The 24,057-nt window shown below is 33.1% G+C and overlaps 1 protein-coding gene across 5 annotated transcripts in view; it reads right to left on the bottom strand.

Annotated features, from left to right (window-relative positions):
- Window positions 1-24,057, bottom strand: part of LOC130892099 (cytospin-A-like) — a 161,390-nt gene that overhangs the window by 85,788 nt on the left and 51,545 nt on the right. For all 5 annotated transcript variants that reach the window (XM_057797343.1, XM_057797339.1, XM_057797340.1 and 2 more), the window contains exons 3-4: window positions 19,308-19,554; window positions 14,756-14,874 (exon numbers count right to left, since the gene is read on the bottom strand). In XM_057797343.1, the coding sequence (XP_057653326.1) occupies window positions 14,756-14,874; window positions 19,308-19,554 (366 nt within the window). The remainder of the gene's footprint in view (window positions 1-14,755; window positions 14,875-19,307; window positions 19,555-24,057) is intronic.

Raw genomic sequence — 24,057 nt, forward strand, 5'->3', positions numbered from 1 at the left:
TTAAACGGGCCTTACATTTTAGCCAATAAATTAAATGGAGCAATTTTTACGCGCTTTCTGGAAGAAATGTACCGTTAAATATTAGACAACACATGTGTTGATTGGTCGAGGTGGACCCAATTGTTGGCCTCCAAGATCACCTGACTTAAATCCTATTGATGGGGCTATATGATGTCCTCAATCTGAACAAGATCTAATAGCTAGAATTCAAGCTGCGGCAGAAATCATTAGATCCTATCCAGATTTATTCTTACAGAGACCTTTTTCAATGACAAAACGTTGTAATAAGTGTATTGAAGTAAGCGGCCAACAGATTGAACAACTACTGTAACTTTATCAATTTTTTTATTGTTGTAATACAATATTGTTTAAATTTAATTTGTGCTATTATTATTTTTATTTTTATTGCCAATTTTGTTATTATTGTAATACATTTTTGTTTGAAATCGAGATTATGAATAATTTTTATCTATTTTGAACTACTTAGGCTTAATTATTATTTGAAATTAAATGAATAATTAATTAATTTGTAAATTACTTACGTCCTAGCAAACTTTTGTTTAGAGGTAAATTTCTACAATACCATTTATTTTAGCTCCATAAAATATTATTAGTTTTTTAAATAAAAATGATCAGGCAATTTAAAAGAAAATTAAAAAAAGAATTTGCTCCAGTGGCGTAAAAAATAGGTGGATAAAAGTGACAACTAACCCTGACAGCGCGCCACTGGTTAAATTTTTACAAAGTTTGTTTATGTCAAAATATTACTTTATTAAGGAGAATATTGGCATCAAATTTGAAAAAAAAAATTTAAAGGCGTTCTTGATTTATGGCAAATTTTTGATTTAAAATTTTGAACTCTCTATATCTCAGCAACTAGGCCCCGTAAGGGTTCGTATTCCTATATCAAAATGAATCATTCATTGAGATCTCTCTCTGGTAGAGCCCTGTATATCGGACTAAATTAAAACTTAATGTTATGGTGGTTTTTCTATGGTTATAATAGCATTTGAATAATTATGTTTTTAACTGAAAAATGATATGGAAAATTGAATTTATTACACTACAATGGGAGGCCTACATCAGGTATATTGTTAGAATGTGCCTTAAAATAAATCTTTTATCACACATGGCCAGTCAGATTAAACTTTTTCAGCACTACATTTGAGAGCTTTTTGTCGATACACGTTTAAAAGCCAGGACCGCTACTTTTGGATAAATGCTTTAATCGTATGACATTACAAACGTTGATGTTTATTTCATCAATTTTCAATTGTTTATAGTTGATTTAAGTTTTTCGCATGATCAAGGAATCAGACAGGATGACGCACTATCAAAAACTCTATTTAATATATCACTTGATGAAGTATTAAAAGATTGCAAGCTGAGAGGTACAATTATTACTAAGGACATCCAAGACTAGAACTAAATGAATTTAACAACAATAATGAACGAAGAGAGGAAATTACTCAAAGGATCCAAGCAGGCTACCGAGCATATCATAAATTGCGACTTCTAATGCTATGCAAAAAAAAAACAGTAGACGTACTAAAATGAAAATATACAGAACAGGCCAACAGTAACCAATATAGAATCTTAATGAACGAAGAAATTAGAGAAATCTTAAATGGAGAGATTATCACCAGATTTATAAAATCGCAGCGAATACGATGAAAAATATTAGTGAAGTTAGAAAATAACAGAATGTAAACCCTTAGGAAACCGGCCCAAAGTAATAAGTGATCTGGATGAAGAAGCCAAAATTGAAGTGGTTAGAACGTGGATTGACTCATTACAATGCAGTTTTTCGCATTGAATACTAATATATCTAATGATAAACAATTGAAATACATAAAAAATCAGTAATTAATTTTGTAAATCCCAATAATTGTGTTTATGTCCAACAAAACAATATTGGTTATTGTTTAACGTTAAAAAAATGTAATTTATTGATAATATGTTCGAAAAACGAGGTCACACATCTACCTCAATACTATAGATGTAGATAGGCGAAATAGATAGGCGAAATTAGGAAAATTTAAGCAAATTCCAAAGCTACGAAGAGATTAGAAAAAAATTAAAAAGTTAGACAGCAGCCAAAAGATATTTGTATTGATTCAACTTAAACATAAATTTTTACATCTTCAAGAGAATTCACTAGTAAATTCAAACCTTAAATTATGTCGGTCATTTGTTGTGCATAAGTCAGGTTAAAAGTAGATTCATTTGACAATGATAATACCCGTACTTGAAGATTATATCTATGATCAACATAAGACTTATGATTGCAGCTGTCCCGGACGTATTTTAATATAATTCTTCATTTTTGCTTTCAAAGTAAGTTACTTCAGAGCAAATACAAGCAAATAATACATGCTAATGCTTATCAACTTTTCTATACTTGTATCTTCAGCTAGAATAGTCTTCATATCGTGAGCGAATTACTTTTTAAGGCTTTGATGAATTAATTGTGCGATATCCGAAGCGAAAATCTTAAAACCGATTTCTCAAAAGCTCCTCCCATAATTTGTGCGAATTTTGGATACGTTATTCAGGAACCCCTGATCTACCTTTTTGCCAAACGGCAGCTAACCAGAATGCCCCGTTCGGATAATACGGCCTCGCAAGGAAAAGTAAAATGGGCTTTCACTCCTTTTGAAAACATTGCCTTTCTTATGCATATGTGTCATTGCTTATTGAATTTTTACACTTTTTAAAAATACAGTGGAAACTCGATTAACCGGACTAATTGTTGTCGTTAGGGATTCGGATAATCGAATGTATGAAGAAAAGCGTGTTTTGTGAATTAAAACAAATTTAATAATAGTAATATTTATTAATAAATAATATTATTAATAGAAAATAGTAATTTTGTAATAATTTTAATTTGGTTTAAAATATTTGGTAACTGGCATTTGACGTAAGCTACTTTTTCTCTTCATTTCTGCTATATCACGAATTCGTTTCAGCTGTAATAAACTCACAGTATCATTTTTGAAACAATTTGAGAGCTGTTTCCAGAGCCTGAAGTGCTTCATCATGAGATGGCCCTACATAATTTTCCACATCTAGATTTTCTTCTGTTTCATCTTCTTGCATTTTCTGCTGTTCATTTATCTGCAATATGTTTGAACTGTAACGCTTTTTCACAGAGTAAAGGGCCAGATATCGGTTGCCTAGTTGACTGTTTTTGTAAAAACCAACAATACGTTCGTTTTTCGGTTTTATCATAAATTTCCGATGTTTACTCCGATCTTCACTATCTAATTTGTAGGTGTACAACAAAATTGAATCGGTATTCTTTTTGTAACTTGGCTCAATATTACTTAATTATTTAATTGATCGCAGTTGATAGTCCGAATAATCGAGTTTCTACTGTATTTAAAAATTCAATGAAATTAATTTGTTTGTCAGTCAATTCCGCTTCTAAACATCTATAATTAAACTGGAAGCAGATATAAGAAATCAACAACAGGGTTTAAAGTCGGCCCTCAATTTGCTAAAAATAGTTTTTGAAAAAGATATTATTTCCTGCTTCAAAAACTTGGAAATTAGAATGCAAAACTATAAAAAACCTTCAGTATCCCATAAGAAGCATGTTGGAAATCATTATCTCGTAGATATTGAAATTAACGTCAAAGTAGAATCAAGAGGATAAACTGGGCACATTTTTTCTTATGAAGCGATGAGTAGGATCCTTATGAAGATCGATAAAAAAGTTATTATTAATTTTGCATGCACATTTGATTGAATCAGTGTGGCTAATCCGCTACTGTGTAAATTAAATTTATTATCATAACTATTTGTGCTTATTAGTATTTATTAAATCATTATGATTCATGTATGAGAAATAACTAGAGCAACCTTGAGGAAATCTGTGAGTGACTGTCGTTTATATTAGACTATGAAATATTGTCTGGTTTTGTATTATTTACCTGAAACCTGATGTAGGATATTTCCACATTTTGCGTTTATTTACAGAAACATGACATTAAATGATCAATAAGTTCAATAAAAGTAAACCATACATTCTTCGTTTGATATAATCGTTAGTTTGTAGTAAGATAATAAGGATAATAAATACTCTTATTATATTAACCGTCCTTGGAATTTTAAGGGTACACTAAAAATTAGGGATTAGTTTCTTCACGACAATTATTCTTTAAGTAATTATTTAGAAAAATTTTGAAACATTTGCATCTTATGGGTTTTTCATTTAATTAAGTTTGTTATGTTATGAATATTACGTACTCGATCTAAACAACATGGTTGTCAAAGCTCATATATACGAGCGTTGTCTGGGAATTTCCAGAAGATGGTCAGCATTTATCAATATAAGTTGGGAAATATATCTACGAATGCTTAAGAGGTTCTAAGTAAAATTTCGAGCTAGTTTCTGTTTGACAATCGTATACGTAAGTCGCTGTGAAGATTGTTCTGAAAATCGAAAAAATTGAGTCATTAAATATTTGACATAAAAGCAGTAGGATTTTCTATACGTAGGGTCAGTCATTAAAAATCGTAAAGTTTTGGGCATCTGAATTCAAACGTGGCAGTATCATATTAACTTTGAGACGGCCAGAAATTACGATAATCGGAAAAGTTAACCAGATGGTAATGGACGATTGTCGGATTGAGGTTAGACGCTTTCGGCATATCAAAAGAACGCTTTTGTCATGTACTAACTAAAAAATTATGATTACGTAAGCTATCCGTAGGTTGGGTGGACATTTATTCACTTTGGTCACTTTGGTGCATTCGTTTAAACATTTTCTATGTCGTATTGAAGCGATTTAAGCAAAATGAGTTTTTTGCGTCGCTTTATAACTGGATTCACGACTACACTATTAAAACGACAAAAAATCATAAAGACAGTGGACAGCGAGGGCGAGCCAGCTTCGAGAAGGGTAAAGGCGATTTCACCGTCTGGTAAAGTGATGGCGACCTTTTTTGAGCTAGGTAAGGTTAAATCCAAAAACACCGATTTTGGACGGCTGATTTTATACCGGTCGTCCAAAATTATTAGTAAACCACATGTGGGAATGTAACCTGGCACATACGCCAACCGCTGAACGGCGCCGGAAAGTAGTGGCGTACGTGACTCAAAACACTATTGCTCATGCACCGGTTTTTTACCGTCCATTCCAGTCCACTACTCGGTGAAATAAACTGGTTTAGTAGTCCTTCCTAATTACGATTGCAATTGGTAAAATTTTAGGTATCCGAATTAACTTGACTGTCAACGAGAGTTAGAGACGGCCAAAAACTACGACAACCAGAGATATCATCGGAAAAGTTTACCAAATGGTAATGGACGACTATCGGATTGAGGTTAGAGAGATAGAAGAGGCTATCGGCATATCAAAGGAACTCATTTGTCATGTACTGAAAAATTATGCATACGTAAGATCCGAACACCAAATCCGCAGATTTGGTGTTCGTTTACTCACTTTGGTTCAAAAGCGCATTCGTTTGAACATTTCCTATGTCGCATTGACGCGGTTTAAGCAAAATGATTCGGATTTTTTGTATCCCTCCATAACTCTAGATAAAACTTGGATTCACTACTTCAATACTAAAACGAGAAAAACAATAAAGATAATAGACAGCGAAGGGCGAACCTCCTGCTTCGAAAAGGGTAAAGGCAGTTTCATCGCCTGGTAAAATGGTCCTTATTTAATATAGGTAAGGTTAATTGTACATACTGATTTTATAACGGTCTTCCAAATTCCTTTAGTGAACCATGTGGAAATGTGACCTGGCAGATACGCCGACCACTGATCAAAGTAGCAGTCCAATGCCGCTGTATCGCCGGAACTACCGGGAAGTAGTGGCGTACGTGACTAAATACACGCACCGGTTTTTACCGTCCATTCCAGTCGCCTACTCGGTGAAATAAACTGGTTTTGGTAGTTCTTGCTAAATATGATTGCAATTGGTGAATTGATTGATAATGATATCCGTATGTCATTAGTGGAGGCAAGACCTATCTAGTAGAATGAAACTTTAGACACATGTAAAGACTGGAATCTAAAGATGGATGCATGTGGAAAAGTTTGCAGGACTCTGAGAAACGATTTTGAGCTAATGGAAGATAAGGAAAAAACACATTTGGTAAGTAATTTCTTGTGTATTATGTTTTATCGTTCTCATCACTTGTTAACAGTTTTGAGGAGAAAGACGGACTATCTTTTGTAATGGTTAAGAAGGTTATAGTATTACTGGACTAAGTGTATAGGAGTTAGGAGAATAAAAATTTCCTGCTGGTGAATTCATTCAACAGCAAACTGTCCGACGATAGGGAATAATACAGCCGCAGCTTTACATGTACTTCCGCACAATAAACCACAAAAGTTCCTCGGGTCGTCGGGCCGTTTTGTATAATTGTCTTTAATTATATTTTCAAACTCTAAATTTAATTCCCCGCGTGATAGATAGTGGGCACAAAATTGAGTTAATATTAAAATTGGAGAGGGAGAAAAAGCATCGCTACTTCGTCCCACTCTTTCTTTCATGTTAACTCTATGGAGCGAATACACTGAGTAAACGCCAAATCCATATTCCGATACCAAAAAATCTCCTCAGACCTAGCTCTGCAGAAGAAACTTCTTCTATATTAATACCATTACTAAAACAAACTATATCTTTGTATATAAAAGAAAGTCGTATTAGTTACACGATTTATAAGAACGGACGAACCGATTTGGCTGAAAATTGGTGGACAGATAGCTTCTGAGGGATGTGTCGTAAAACGTGGTATAACAAAACGCAAAAAAGGAAACAATCAGTCAAACCATCAGTCATTTGTTAAAAATGCTATAACAAAACGCAACTGACAGCTAAACGTAATATTATCTATGATTGAGTATGATTAATCATTTGTTAATTAGAAGTTTTGAAGTAGACGGTTGATCTGTTTGTTTCAAATTATCCTGAAGATATTATCAACAACAATCCGCTACCAAGACGATCGAAACAAAGCTGTAATGCAACTAGCATTCGAAACATTGCGAATGAAACTGACAGGGCCGAGCCGTACCGGGGGTGCAAGGGATACAAGGCACCCGGGCGGCACTAACACAGGGGAGGGCAAAAGGCAAAAAAACAGAACTCTTATGCATAAAATATTTAGTCGTAAAGTGCGTTTCTTTGATAGGGGCATTTCTCAGAAATATTGTTTTCTTATTATTACAACAATACCAAAATAGTGCGTTGAGAGTTCGGGCGAATAGGGCGCCGTAAAAAAGATAATAAATAGGTAATAATAAAGAATAAGCCGTTTGTCGCAAAAACGACAGAATATATTAATAGGTACTTTCTTATCCGACTAGACTAGAAATTTACCTCATATCTCGCCTCACTAATCAAATTTTGACTAGGTACGCTGATAGGGCGGCATATATTGTTCTTGCACCAGGGCGGCGGATATCCTAGGCTCGGCCCTGGAAACTGAACAAGAACAAGAAATTGAACGTGAAAAGCGCCGCGTTAGAATGACTCAATATCTCAATAAAAAACGGAACAGCACTGGATCCGGCTCGGTTGGTAATACGAAATCGTCGAGAAAATCTGAGAGCTTAACAATTAGAAGTACCGTTCGCATTGTGCCAATGGACGTCAGTATATACGAATATTATTTTCAAAAATACAATAGTTGTTTCTAAATGACCTACTTTGTGGCAGACATTATCGAAGACCGAGGATTTAATCCGACATTCGAGGTACTTATTTATTTGGGTGTGCCTGGCTTACCAGCGCACAATTTAAGACTAAAGGTTGGCTCCGTCGTAGTCGTGGCGATATTCAATGGAAAATTCGAAAGTGAGGAACCCGGTGATCCCAACCGATTTGACGTTCGAGTTTAATCGAATTCAATTTCCGATCCGTCTCGCTTTGACTAATCTTTGGAAGTTTATGGTCTGGTCTGACTCTAGAAAATCCATGTTTGTTCCTTTGGGCAATTATACTGTGTTATTTGTTCTTGCGTCTGATAATAAAAGAAAAGATGTAGTCTATCACAAGGTGCTTCAATAAAGAGTAGAACCTATGCTTCAAAATACCTGACCAAAAAAGAATCATCAAAAAACCGCATTTTTTATTATTTATTATCCTTAATTAAATCTAAAATCTGCTTATTTATTGCTTCTGTAACGTTTTTCGTATTTATTTCCACTCTTTCGATTCGTGAAGTAAATTAATACACACTGACTCTTACGTTCTTAATTTATTTATACGCTTAACTTATAATAATCCACTTATAAATATAATTTAAATAATTTTTGCAATTACTTTACTAATTCGTTCTATTCACTACGACTATTTATTTAAAACTGAAGTAACTGCCGTCACACAAATCATTTATATACCTAAATAAAATTCTACAAAGTTCTAGAACAGAGAAGAAATAAAAAAAATAAATAAATAGACTTTCCTAGAAATCATTCAGAAGATATAATGTAAATAAACCGCTTGCTGCTAAAAAATTATATCAAAAGCACGTCCGCCATTTATAAAAAACAAAAGCTGAACAGGGCCGGCCTAAGCACCTATTTCGCGAGCTTGATCGTAATATTTCTAAGGCGGAATAAAATTCGCTAGGTTACCTAGTCCCACATAAAAATTCCTCTAATCCCCTAAGAAACTGATGGATACTTTTACCGTATTCAACATCTTTACATATTTATAAGTATCTGAGGAATACTTTTAGATCATTTTGAAAAGTTTCTACAAGAGATTAATGACTGGACGAATCAAAAAAATTGCATTTGATTTTTTCAGACATCAATTGTATAACCAATCCATATGTCAACCTTACTCCCATAGAAGGGTAAACTATTTATTGTAAACAATTATATACAGTAAATAAGGGAATGGGCAAATGTAACTTCATTTATTATACCTACCTTCAGATGAAAGAAGAATTTTAAAACATTTATTTACGGTTGAATAATCTTATATACAGATGTTTGCCATTTATTTGTTCCCTAAGATGTAATAAATCACTCTAGCATCCCAGAGATTCTTTTCAAACATGCGACTATTCCGACATTATGATATATCGTTAGCTGAATCTATAGACATATTAACTAACTACCTTGTATTCAAGAAACAATTTATTCGGTTTCGAGGCAAAAATAATAGTTTACAAATATTACTAATGGAATTTTTAGATGAGTGTATGGATATATTCTATTTGGATATTAAAATAAAATATCCATAGTAACTTTTTTGTGAATAATGTTCAAGAAGTGTAAACTATAGAAAATACATAGAAGAAAAAAGGAAAAACATTAAAAAAAGTTTAATATAGTGCAGACATAACAATTCAAATTCTCACACAGAATAGTTTAATAACACAGGTCTGTATAAAAATATTTTTTTCAGCTGCATGAGATATTTTTGTATTGAAGAAATAAAGTATTGAAAATTCAAAAATTTTATTGGTAGTACAAACATTTCAGTAAAGCCGCCATATTGCGTGACGTCATAGTATAAAATAAACACTGAACATATGATTTAAGTAAATACGACAGTTATTCTCTCGGTTATTCTAAAATAAGTGTTTTTATTGAGCTTTTATTAACTTGAAAAATGGTATATAAATCGTGTTTTGTGCCAAGATGTAAAAATACCACGACTAAAACACCTGATAAATCTTTTTTATGATACCAAGAAATTTTAATATACAACTGAAATGGTTTGATAGTGTTGGTCGTTTTGACGAGCTTGCGAGATATAATTATTTTTATTGCCAGGATCATTTTAATGTAAGAAGATTCAAATTTAATTCATTTTAATATTTTATAGTAATTAGGTTTATTATGCTTTCAATTTTTAACGTCATTATGTAATGTAAGAGCTTTATTTATACGTAACTTATAAATAAAAACTGTTTCATAACAGCAGACGCTACGTTGCCGACAACGATAACCTCGTAACCATCAAGCGGACAACTGTTAAATGTTTTTGTTAAGCCTACGACGTCACAACTGAGCACCAATGAGAATCTTTTCCTTATGTAGATAAAAATTTGAAATTTTTGCGATTTTCCATTATATATTTGGATATTATTTTCACTTTTGATCCAATATTTCACTTTCTGACATTATTTCATACCAAGAACTCTAATAAACCAAAAATAAATACTTTTTAAAAATGCAAGTACCTTATTACATGTTTGGGTACGCTGATTTCAAAAATAGCTTCATTTACTATAATAAAAACACAATAATCATTCAAAACACATTATCATTTTTTATTTGAATTTATACACAACTATGTTTACTCTTTTTCCTCGTGAAACCTCTTCTTCTTTTGTTTGATTCTTCTCCGAATTCGTTTTTAGTTCCTTTCTTTGGTTTCTCGTTTAAGCATCCAACAGAGTAGTCCACTAGAATACTGACATCCCATCTTCCTTGGTAACGTCTCTCGATATGACATACATCCTGGTGAAATTTTTCACTGTGTGAAACGGAGTGAAATTTCAAGCTCCTCTTGCACCCTTAACGCTATACAAAAGTTTTATATTCGGAATCCTTGGTATTGCCCAAACATTTCTGCACTTAATTTTTGAAAGAAAAGAGGGGATCAGACAAAACTTTACTTATATCGGGGCCAGTTGAAGCTCCTTCCTTTAACTTTAACAATTTCGGAAACTTGGAACATATATATCTAAAAGAATCCTTCTCTTTTTGCAATGATTTTACGAACTGCTTAATGAGCTTTAATTTGATATGAAGAGGTGGCTATAAAACTGGCGGAACCAAAGTGGTATTGATAACATTTTTCTCGCCAGGAGTTAAACCGTGTCGTGATGACCAGTTAGTTGTTGTCCACTGTAGCTCTCTAACAAACAGAAAACTAGGAAATTTTGTAAAACCTAACTGTTGGCCCAACAATATTGTTAGTATTTTGAAATCTTCACAAACCATCACCATCATCATCACAAACCATCCATGTTCTTCCGTATGAACTGGAACTGAGTGTCTCATTGGAAGAGATGCAAATACATTTCCATTATGCAGCAAGATTGCTTTGAGACTAGTTTTGGATGAGTTTCTGAATAATCATATTCTGTTTCAAAGCATTTCGTTACAATAAACCAGAATTCACTCTTTAGTGAAATACTGTGTAAATTCTCTTTCTTGATGTCTGTCCCAGGAAAATGAGGTACCTGATGATAAAAGGTCTTTTTTTACCTTTGAACCTAGCAATTCGGCTGCATCTTTTGAAAGACCTGTCTCTAATTAGGTCATTGAGCTCAATCTGAGAAAAAAGTTGAGATTGAGTCCTCTGCATCACTTAGGATGTCATCTAAATGAAGAGGTGGGTGCGGAACTGGTATTTAAAGCTATGGAACTCTGGATGAATAGATGAATCAAGGTTAGTGTAATATCTTCTTTTTATTTTTCGAATTAAATCCTATCACGTCTGCTGAACAAAAATAGCAGTCGTTTGTGTGATTTTTGTGTTCGTGTCATAACACACTAATGCTAAAACGAAATGCAGTTTTCTTACCCTTAAACCACAAGCGCAGATTTTGCTCACATATTTTGCACATTTTATGATGGGCCCTTGCTTTGTCTTGATCACCAAGTATTAATTAATTAATTTGAAGTAAACAAAACAAATCACCCGTATTTCTTTGTTGACTTTTCTCTATATATTCACGACAAATATAACAGAAGCTGTACGGAGAACTTACACAACCTCTATGGGCCAAAACACATATATAAAAACAAGAGGCCCTCTACAACGCTTGGCGACCCTTCAATCAACACATGGTGACCCTGCCACAACACATGACGATACTGCAAACTTTTTAATGGTTAGTGTAATTATAACGGCTGCATGGTTCAACAGGTAAAGAATCGAAACGGATTAGTGGACAACAACTTTGTGGTAAAGGACGAAATTTCTACAACTCTGACATCAGTGTTATTATAAATCATAACAGTAGTCTTAACAATAAAACTCGTATGGTCTGTATGGAAGACCCCATCATAAGTGTTTGAAGAGGTAACCTTAAGTGTTGAAAAATTGTACCAATAGAATTTGTTATGGTACAGGATTTTATCTGGTATTCCATTTGATGCAGCCTTTCTCTGATATCAAATTTATCAACAATTTGGACCGTAGAATATTGTTTGAGTATGAAAGCGATACACTATAAAATACAATCATCACATTGGAGATTTTCTGTCAACAATATAATCAATAATATGCCGGAAGGCATAACTATCTAACATAAATTCAATGTTAACTGATGCGTAAATTACATTATCATGATCAAAAGTTGAAAGCAATTGAATATTAATGAAGATGTTTATTTATACGAAATACATAAATAACTAGAGTAGAACAAAATGCCTTTAACGTTTCTCATTTAGGCTTTTTTAAATATTCATATTTCATATCAATGTTTTGCTGATTTACATTTGATTTTTAATTATGCAAATGAAGAATGTTGAGTAACTTACATTAAAAAGATAGAACTTTAACGTCAGTTTAAGAGAAATAATTGAAATTATAGGTTGCCATTTGACTGTGGGCTGGTTTATTTTTATATAGAATAAAATTGAAAAAACGGTCTGTGTACAATTAAAAAAATTGTTCGTATACGAATGGGAAGGGTCACTTTTCAAAAAAAAAAAAATAACTTTATTGTAAGAAGACATATTCTCTTTCTTAACATCATCGGTTTTTAACTCTATACACTTAAACCAGCGAATTTCCAATCCAAAACTATAATATTTGGGAAAATTCGTAAATTGTGCGATTTTCTATGCCGTTAATCCATTTTCATCCAAGCAATTTTTTTAAGTTTGGAGTGTTTGCCACACAATGCGTTTATTATGTTAACCGAGCCTAATTCTTCCAAATGAAAAATGCAGTGATTCGGAGTAAGACACACATAGTACGAAAAGTGCTGTGATAATACAGACTACTCATCGAATCAAGTAACACTCTAGGTGCACGGTGTGAACTCGGTGTTACAAAACCGATCCAAACTTAGCAGAAGTGCTAAGTTAAAAAGAATAATAATAAAATTAATAGTTATTCGCTAACATAATCTGATTTGAAGTTTTTATATAAGTATGATGTCCATTTAGGGGTAATATTATATGCCAATAAATATGTGCATCGATTGAAGATTATTTCAGGCCATAAACAACATCTAATATTTTTTGTTCACACTTAGCAAATAGTCTACATGTTAGCATAATTAATTTATCTGCGTAAACCCTACACCAGACCTTTAATTCCAATCGATGTTGAAATCCTATAGATTTTTGGTACTCCAAATGTAGCAATGTTTCCAATTATAAACTTCGAGAGTAAAATGGAATGTCTTCTTTCTCTAATATTTCGGCTTAATTGTCTATTACCTAACTAAAAAAATGATGCTCTTCATTCAATGTAATCTTTGAATCTTCAACATCTCGCTAAGGACGAAATTGACTTTTCTCTGGTCATAAATATTTTCAAAAGTCTTGTGATGAGATCTTCTACTTCTTTATCCGGCGCTACGGTTCTTTGAGAACCAGAGCCACTGCCAATTCTTTCTGTCTTGAGATGGTGCCTCCAACATCGAGCCCCTAGCTGGATAGGGTCTGTCTCAACAAGCGAACGCGCGGTCTTCCCCTCAGTCGCCGTCCTCCAGAAACTCCATACATGGCTCTGCGCGGTTATCGATCAGGAGGCATCCTCTCCACGGGTCCCAGCTACCTCAGACGCGCCCCCCAAGCTGAACACCACCAAATCTTGTTCATGATGAGATGTCATTGTAAATATCCGTATACTTTGCTTGTACATAAGCACAAGCCATATCTAGCAATATTGTATAAACTCTAAGAAAATGAGGAAAAGTTATGTTAATACTATCCAGAAGTGCTTCATTCCATGGAATAAATAGCTAGACGACATACACGAAGGTGATTTTCGAATGATCTGTCTCTCCGTCCATATCTGTCATTTTATCTTATAGATATGATCTGTCACAGATCAAAACCGTCATTACCCACCAACATGAACATCTAATCGTACTTCGGACTGCCAGATCTGATGTGTGAGATGACGAATTCGTTAGTTAATGGTAACATCTATCGGATTTCAAGAGGTGAATTAGGATTTTTATTTAGCTACGTTTTATCCTTTATTTTTGATATTATTTCTTTTGTTCACTCCATACTCTACGTATCGTAGAGTTCGATTATTAAGTAAATGGGCCTCGACAAGCACGAACGATGCGCAGTATTCGCTTGTTGTTTCTATTTGAAGCATAGGCTTTAAATAAATAAATAAGTTGAAAAATTATGAAATGATGAAATTTTGCCGTTATTTTTATTTGGAATATAAATGATTGAATTGATTATCAAGTATTATTAGGATCAATTTTGAAATACAATTGACACCCCTACTTCAAACGTATTAAGCTGAGCGCGTTATTTCCATATTTTTTTTACGCATGCAGAAAAATTACTGATTGGCTGCTGTGCTCCACATTCGATAAATAATTAGTAAGCATAATTTTCCATAAAAGATAATTTAAACATTTACTTATGTACCCACTAGTGAGGTTGACGTGAAATTATTTCAAAATCTGTTTTTTAAATTTGTTGAGATCTTAATGCTCCACAATATCCTCACAAATTATGGTGCCAATTTTAATGGAAGATATTTAGAAATAGTAATTTAAATTTTTTTGTTATCATAGAATCGACCAAAAGATTTAATAGTATACATCAATACTTACCTCCTGAATGTCACATTAGTATCTGAAAAAACAGTTGCAGGGCGTTTTTTCTTAGTTTCACTAGATGACCCTTTTTGTAAACCACTACCGACAGCGAGTGATGTGGCTGATGACTTTATCTATAGAAACAAAAAAAGAAAACTACTTTTATTGGATATATTTCGAAAGTAATTAAGTATATCTCTAAATTATTTGTTAATATAATCATAGTTTGGGTAAATAAGAAACATTTACAGCGGGAAGAAAAAATAAGATAAATCTTAAGGTCATCTCATATCTCAATTTTTTGGTAAATTTGATCACATGCTTTTCATTCTTATAGTCAGAATGTAAAATATTATTGCTCATTTGTTTGGAAAATTGAAAGTAGATTAGTTCTCTCGTATTTTTTTGTTTGATAGTTACGTAAGAAAAAGAAATGAAATAAACAGTGTGGAAGAACCAATTGTAATAATTTCATTAATTCGGTTACTACTTATTTTTAGAACGTAACCACTGTTTCATTTAGTGTTTTCAAGATACGATTATAGGAGGTTTTTCAGATTGTAGATTGTGCCTAGCTGAGTTAGTAACCACTTAAGAGTAAAAACATGAGCGATTAGGCGAATACCTTAAAATGTATGAAGTATAATTTTAGTCCTTGATAATTAAATTTATATTATTTCTTAAATTTTTTTCATGTATTTTCGTATTTCAAAACTATGGAACCAGCAGTAACTGACCCTACCTATAGATAGCGTTAGTTGTAGAAAATTACTACTGTATTAGAAAGTACACAATCTATACAACATATGTTTCAAGTTTGAAGACGCTACGTTGTTTGATATTTGTTTGTTAGCTATCAATTGTGATCGTTTTCAGTGAATTTGTAAACAACAAAAAATTGGTCATCGTTACTTGAAAGGCATTAGCCCAACCAATATGAAAGCTGAACTATATTCTATTGAGACTATTCTTTCTTTATCAACAGTAAAATATTGGGTAGCAGAGTTTAAACGTGGCCGTACAACCTGCGAAAACCAGCATTGCAGTGGTGGACCAAATGAGGTGACGACTGTAAAAATGTTGAAGAAAATCCACAAAGCGGTATAGAATAATCGTAGACTGAAAGTGCACGAGCTAGTAGACATAGTAGGCATAAAAATTTGGACATGAGAAAGTTGTGCGGAGGATGGGTGCCGCATTTCCTTACAATGGAAAAAAACAGCTTCGTGAAGATGTTTTCATCGAGGGTTTGGCAATGTTTCACAGAAATGAAGCCGAATTTTTGCGCCGTTTTATAGCTATGGATGAAACGTGGGTCCATCCCTTCACACCCGAAATAAAAGGACAATCAAAACAATGGACTGAAAAGAGAGAACCAGCTCCAAAAAAGGCAAAGACCGCTCCTTCTGCAGGCAAGGTTATGGCGTCGGTTTTGTGACAGTTTTCATTGACTATCTTGAAAAAGAAAAAACTATCGACGGCGAGTATTAAGCGAACTTAATAATATTTGAGCGAAAAATTCAAACAAAAACGGCTGCATTTAGCTAAGAAGAAAGTGTTTCATTAAGACAATGAACCAGCTCTCACATCCATTATTGCAATGGTCAAAATTGATGAACTAAACTACCTCATGCGTCCTATTCGTGAGATTTAGCCGCCTCGGATTATTTTCTGTTCCAAGACTTGAAAAAATGGTTCGGTGGTCAAAGATTTTCCAACAATGAAGAAGTTAATGGCTATTTTGACGAGCGTGACGCTTGACGGAAAGTGTATAGACATAAAAGGAGATTACGTTGAAAAATAAATATATTTTTTTCCAAAATTTGTGTGTTTTATGTGTTGGGCCAGGTACTTCTGGAAGTATTATCGAACATTTCCTTCATCTTTTCTTTTAGTTTTTACGTTATATTTTAGTTTTTAATTGCATTACATAGTTTTATTTTTTGCTACTTTAATAATAAATTAAAAACTATAAAATCTTAAAATACAAGAACTAATCAAACGATGTATTGAAAGCTTATAATTGTAACCTCAACTTTTCCAACGGGGTATAGTCTCCGTTTAGATTAATATATGGGTTTATACTAGTGTTTCCCAAACTTTTTTGTACCATGTCCCACCCAAGCCCTTTTAAAATTCTTATGCTCCCCTCCTATGTAACACATATAAAAATTTTGATTGTTCACTAAAGAAAATTGAATTAAAAGGTCTTAGGAAGAAATCACTAAGTAATTGTTAACGAAGAAGCAGTAAGTAGCAATTAAATTTTCAAAACATATAATGAAAAACTGGGATTCAAATATTTCTCTATATTAATTTATTATTTTAATTCACTGGCTTCCTTATGCTTTATGCTTGCTCCATAGATATTTTATGTTAGGTTCCAATTTGCTTAGCTTCAGTTTCATGTCTTCACGTTTTGTTAATTTTTTTTGCAAGTGAATCTTTCACAGCACTAAATCCACATTCAGCTAAATATGATGATGGAAACGGTACCATCCCTCATTTATATAGTTTTAACTGAATCATTTTGTAATTCTGTGGGTTCTTCTTGATCCAGTATATTTGATATATATATAAAAATCCACAAACATTGTCTACATCATCCAAGTTGATATGATGCAAGGCAACGTGCAAGAAATTACATGCAAGATTAAAATAATAAAAATAATAAAAAGTAAACAATTTCCTAACCTCAAATAACCTATTTCATTTTTTCTTTTATTTTTTCATTTAATTCCTAACCTTTATTTTATATTTTGTGGTCGGTTAAAAAATGAAAATAAGAAATCTAGGCGAAGTAAACAAGAAAATCTAGTCAGTTGCTGCCCTACTTTTGGAGTCTGATAGGCAGAAAACAGCACCCAGAAGATGGTGGGCCAAGCCCTGGCTAGATAGGACACGGGGAAACATGAGTTTAGCTATAAAAATAGACGAGATAAATTAGCTTTGAGATTGGAAGAAAAAATATTTGAAAAACTCCCAAAGAAAATAAAACATAAGATAACTAAGCAATTCTTGGCGAGAGTCGTAATAGCAGCAGATTAGAAAGTCATTTCTCTCTAGAATTCCAATTTACACCCAATAAAAATGGCACCAAATCGATAATGTCGCATGTGGAGGACCTTTCATGAAATAATCTGTGCATGCTTTTGATCAAGAAAAATTGCGTCTTGCCTTGCATTGGACGTTGTCTTGAATCATGTCAAGAGCCTTTAAATCAGCAAATAGAATATTCGAATGATTGACAATAATCGGTATGAGTCACTTGACATTTTTGTGGTTGTGTAAACAAATATTTTCGCTTTTGCATCGACCAGAGTTTTATTAGTTCCTCATATATTTGGATTCAAACTCTACTTACTCCATTATTCAAAATCTACCATGTGCCGAAGGGTGTTTTCCATTTTTTAGCGGTGAAAACTACCCCTTATCGTGAAAAATTTAAAAACCTTCGATATCTGTTCATATTGTCAAACAAGTTTATGATTAATCGTACTCAAGCAACCCCTCCAAATACCATCCTCTGTGGGTAGAAGTATAAAGATATTTTTAAAATCAATAAAATTTTTTATTCAGAAAATAATATAAAAACCAATTTTGAGTAATTATATTTCATCATCACTAATATCTTCTTCTTCTTCTCGTTCGTCCACGTGCCCTACTACCTCGTCGCTATCAACGTCTTCTTTAGTGTCTAAAATAGGCATCCTGTTTAAACAACACTCGTCGGCACCCGCATATCGATCCGCACCCTTTTTTGCAATGGCAAAATATAATCTTCAGTAGGCATTAAAGTGCCTTATAGTTTAACTCCACCCCAATCAACCGGATTGTTCCCCAGTCACATCTGAGTCTGAAGGTACACTCTCTTCAAAAGTTCATCTAAGCCATCAACTGTTGGTGTGAGTTCAACAGCCTTTTTTTCAGTTTAATTAACAAGATAGAGATGTACTCGATTAGTTCCACGTAATAGGAAAATATTAACTTAGAATTTCTGGAACAGTTAGTGAAATTCATACTAAATACACAGTTTACACCACCACTACACCAACATCACAATTACATTTGACGCACGTTTCGATAACCAAGTTATCATCTTCAGAAACTGAAGGTAAACTAAGTTTAAGCTTATAGATAAATACTACCTTCTTACCAATTTTCAAGAAAATCGATAATTGATAGTCCGGGAAATTGGCCGGTACCTGGCCTAAAGATAAAGAAATGAAATACTAATTATACCTATATTATGAATATATTTATTGAAAAAAGAAAGTTTTATAACACTTTTTATGGACACGTATTTCATATTAACACCAACTGTAAGCTGTAAAATACTACAGCGAGAAGTATGGGGTTTCTCGGGGAGCAAATCAGATTATTCCTAATAATCAAATTAAGCACAGAAATTTAACATTGTATTTAAATGACTCGGAACGAAAGAGTTAAACTCGTCTTGAATTGCCTCCTTTAACAATCAAATTGCGCTCCTGTGGAGCGTGGGCCCCACGTTGTGAAATACTGATTTAGATTAAGAGAAAACTGAGGAATTTGATCATTTGCTTACCGGTTCCTTGCGAAGATTTACTTTTGAAGAGCTCCTGAACCACAACTTCCTTTCTTTATCCGACTCTTTTTCTTTGATTTTATCTTTATCTTTGATTGTATCTTTTTCTACAGATTTCGTTTCTGTGTTAACTTTTGCATTTTGTTTTGGCGCCGATTTCTTTTTCAATGCTGGCGAAAGAGCTCCTTGAACTCTTCTAAGAGAATTAAATATGGAGCTGTTGCTGTTTGTTTGTGAAGGTGTTGATCTGAAAACGAAACAAAATATTGAAACTTCCGATTCATAATAGTTTTATTTTATTATTAATATTTGAAAAAATGTTGTGCGCCACAATAAATAAAACATATATAATAATCTTTATATAAATATAGTTTTTTGAAAATATTTTATTCAAAACATAACAATAATTCAAAATTTGCGTAGTTCTTATAATGATACATTCGTATTTTGATATGTGCAAGAAGCGTATGACCGGATACGTTGAAAAAGGTACGTGCAAAAGAATTAAAACCGTTCTGCATATCCTATCATTTCTATGGATCGTTTAGTAGAAATCAATTTTTAATTGTTGGTGATCAACTCAGGCAAAGACCGTTCAACTCGTTATGGTTATTTGATTGTAGAGGTGGGGCAAAACTAAAGTATACGGTATCAATTCATAAAAGGATAAGTATGGCAGTAATACAAGGACTAGAATTCTATTTTTATACGTCGGCACCAAACAAATTGAGGCACATTCTTGGAAACAACTGAAAATCATTGGTGTAAGATTGGGAACATATATATGTAGAGAGTGAGAAATGCTCTATTGCCAACAAAATGTTACAATTTGTAGACAAAAGCTTGTAAAAACTGAAAAACAAACATAAAAATAACTAAATAAAGATACAAATATAATAAAATTTCAATATACAGAATAAAACCACAATGAATAACAAAATTACAGTAATAGTAATAGATAATAATTAGTTAATAAGTATATATCGATTTGATTTCAATTGGCAAGTGATTGTGCATTTTTTGCATTGTAAAATATTGAGCCCTCAACTAATTCTGAACGTGGAGTAGGTGAAGGCCATCCTCCGCGTTCCTAAGTGGATAGTCGTGCCACTATCTTACTGAAATTGGAGAGCCGTGCTTACGAATTAGGCAAACAGATTCAAAAATGAATAAGGAAGGAAGAGTCAGAATTTTTACAGCCGAGTAAATATCTAACTGCTCTCTGTTGTAGTTTGTAGATTCGCTCAAATTGAGTCGCACAACACATACCCCAGAAGGGGAGAGCATATCTGAGATGCGACTCATTAAGGGCATAATAGACTGTTAAGGAGGTGGATAAGTTCAGTTCTTTGGAAACTGATCTCAGCGCAAAACAGGAGGATCTTAATTTTTTAGATACGGCGACAATACGTAACTCCCATTTCAAGAAGTTGTCCACAGCAAGCCCTAAGAATTTTACAGATTCAACGAGGTCCATGAAGGTGTTGTTTAATAAAAAAGGCTGCAATGTATTTTTATATAAAAAAAACTTTGGTTGAGACAGAAAAGATAAGAATCGCACCATGATATAGGACGGTTGAGGAAGACATCCCAGTTAAATTGATCAAAATTTTTTGCCAAATTCAGTCAAATTGGCCAAATGAATATATGACTACCAGGACCAAAGTCAGAACATACAAGACCTGTGTGAGACCAGTAATGACATACGCGATAGAGACCAGAACAGACAACACCATAACTAAGCGGCTTTTAAGAACTACTGAAATCCGATCGCTGAGATCAATAGCGGAACACAAGATTATTTGTGTCAGATAAAAGACTACCGAAGTTCTAATAGAGGAATTGAGTACAAAAAGGCACAATCTGGTACCCTGTTTAAACCAAACTCCCTTACGAGAAGGTACATTTTACTCGTCTATTCACGTTTTAAAATTTAATATTCAGTTGTAGCAAGTTAACGAGGTATAATAATGATTTTTTCCTAAGTTCTTAGTAGGACTACAATTAAGTGCATAACGGCGTATAATGCCGTCCAATCGAAAAAGATTCGATTGCATTAAACGAATACTTCCTCGCATAAGATATACATATTTTTAAAAGTGTTTATAAAAATAATAAATTTATAAAATGACGTATCTACACCTGGTATATCAAACAAAATTGTCGGCAAAGGTTTTTATAATCTGCAATTGATATTGGAAGAACTATACCTATATCTATCGCCAGACTTGTAAGAGTTTAATCATTTTGTTAAATTTTTCCACTTTAATTTACTTATATTCATCATCACAATTAAAAATTACAAAAGATATCCTGCCGATGAGAATTTTTTCCATATCGGGGCCAAACCCAAAATATTAATCACGTCGCATGAATAATGTCCCCATCCCATTCACAAACAATCCAACGAAAATCTCTCTTGAAATTCAAGTTGTTCTATTTAAAATATAACAGAACCATGGCAATAATGTTTTTCTACCTACTATCTGATGAAACCGTCATAGAACCCATCCCATCTGAACACTGAATTATGGCATCGTGTACAGAAACGATAAAATCAGTGGGTTCACATTTTATATTCATCATTATAAAAAAGATATTAGTTGTTTTAGAACCTGAGAGAAACTAAACAATATTGTATTGAAGACAACAATGCCAGAGTTTGAAATTTGCTTACTGTATGTATGTATGTAAAATACAGGGTGTCCAGTAAACAAGAAATGTCTAAATATAGTGTTGCTCTAACCTTGTTAATATATAGAATCAATCATGATAAAGGCTGAAGAAGGAATAAATATTTTGGCTATAAAAATCCGGATTTTTAAAAAAAGTATTTTTTTACACACAATTAAGGCCCATTGTTATCAAAGTAAACAAGTTGGAGGCTTTCGAGATGTGGCTGCACCGAGGAATCGTTAAGGTGCTTTAAAGAAATTCTGAGACGCTTTGGCAAACAACGTAAATTATTTGAATTAATTAAGAAGAGAAAAACGGCGTACCTAGGGCGTATTATGCGTAACGAATAATAGAAGGTAAAAGTGAGGGAAATGGAGGGATCGGAAGGAAGAAAATATTTTCGCTGCGAAACATCGGGCAGTGGACAGGAGTACACGATGTACCATCCTTAATACACACTGCAAGAAATAGAGAAGCGATGGAAAATTTTATCGCGAACATCCATTAGTGGATATGCCTTGAAAGAAGAAGTTATGGTAATAATCTAAAAATCATCCCAAACCCCTTATCGACTTGTGGTGGTTGTGGGGGGTGTTAGAGGGAGGTAATTAAAATATATGGAAGGTGGAATTAGCCGTCGGTCATTGTTTTTAAGATAGGTTAGGTTAGGCTCTACTCAAGAACAATATACAACATCTTTCGTGGTCGTGAGCACACTCCTGACAAGCTACGAATTGAGTCAACCACTCAACCGTGTAGAACGAAGCAACAAACGGTCGACCCGACCAGGGTTACCTCGGTTAGGTGGTCGATCCCAAGAATCCTTTTACTTTATTTCAAATTTTCTTCACTTCTCCATTTCGACCATATCAATATTATGAATGGTTTTTCTTAATTAACATCCACTGCTTCCAATTTAATCCTTTCATCCAATTTTTAGAATCGTGTTATGAAGTTTTATAACATTGAAATGAATGTTTTGATAATTTTTTGGGGGGTTCCCATATTAAGACATTCATTAGTTGATAAATTAGATTTTTTATAACTGCTTATAATTATTCTTTGCATTTACATCTTGTTTTATGCATTTTCCTTCTTGTTAATTGTTTTTCCTGTGGTACAGACATCTACACATGTAGGTGTTCTGGTAATTGCATATAAAATTTGCATAAAACTTCTTGGTTGTCTTGACCACGGTCTTGTAAGAACTCTTTTAACACCCCCCTTCCCCCGACACATCCCTTGATCCTTTTTTATCCTATTTTACAATAAAAAAATAGTTTGAATTTTCAATTTTTCCATATGTTTTTTTCTAAGATGAAATAATAATTACTTAGGGTTACGTCAATCATTCATAATTCCACTGAACTAATTTCATATATTTTTCACATGTTATTTTCACTATTTATCTTTAATTTTTGTTTATATATTTTTAAATGAGATTTATAATTTCTTAATACTCGTAATTTCGAAAATGTCAAATTTTTATTCTTTAGCCCTCTCTATTTTTTTAATAAGAGATGACCGACGGCTGAAATAATTTTTTTGTGTTTAGTACACTTTTCTTTATTACCCTCACAACCCCAGGTCGATAGAGGGTGGGGAATAATTTTTAGATAATTACCGAAATTATCAAAGTACTTTGGATAATCAAATTAAAAGGAAAAATTCAATATTGGACGGATGGGATGTTGGTCTGCAGCTTTTTTATGGTGATAAGAATGATCTATTTTTTGAAAATTTGTCATCCTCAAGAATAAGTATAAAAAGAGTTACAAACGTTATATATTCAATAATTATTCTTGATTCAAGCTCCAAATCGATTGATTTTTTTTATGTTATACAACTTTCTTTGTATTATCTTATAAAAATAATATTTTATGGGGTGGACCCAAATATGCGTGGCTTCCTATCTCATTCTCACATACTAACAAGATTCCAGAAAATATGTATAAGCAAGGGATTATAAAGTCCGTAACGGACAATGATAAAGAAATAACTAATTAGAAGAGACCATGAAGAAAAAATGAATTTAATATGCTTATTTAGCATTATTCAGTCGATGTAATGGGGA

Source organism: Diorhabda carinulata, chromosome 3, assembly GCF_026250575.1.
Source record: "Diorhabda carinulata isolate Delta chromosome 3, icDioCari1.1, whole genome shotgun sequence".
NCBI lineage: Eukaryota > Metazoa > Arthropoda > Insecta > Coleoptera > Chrysomelidae > Diorhabda > Diorhabda carinulata.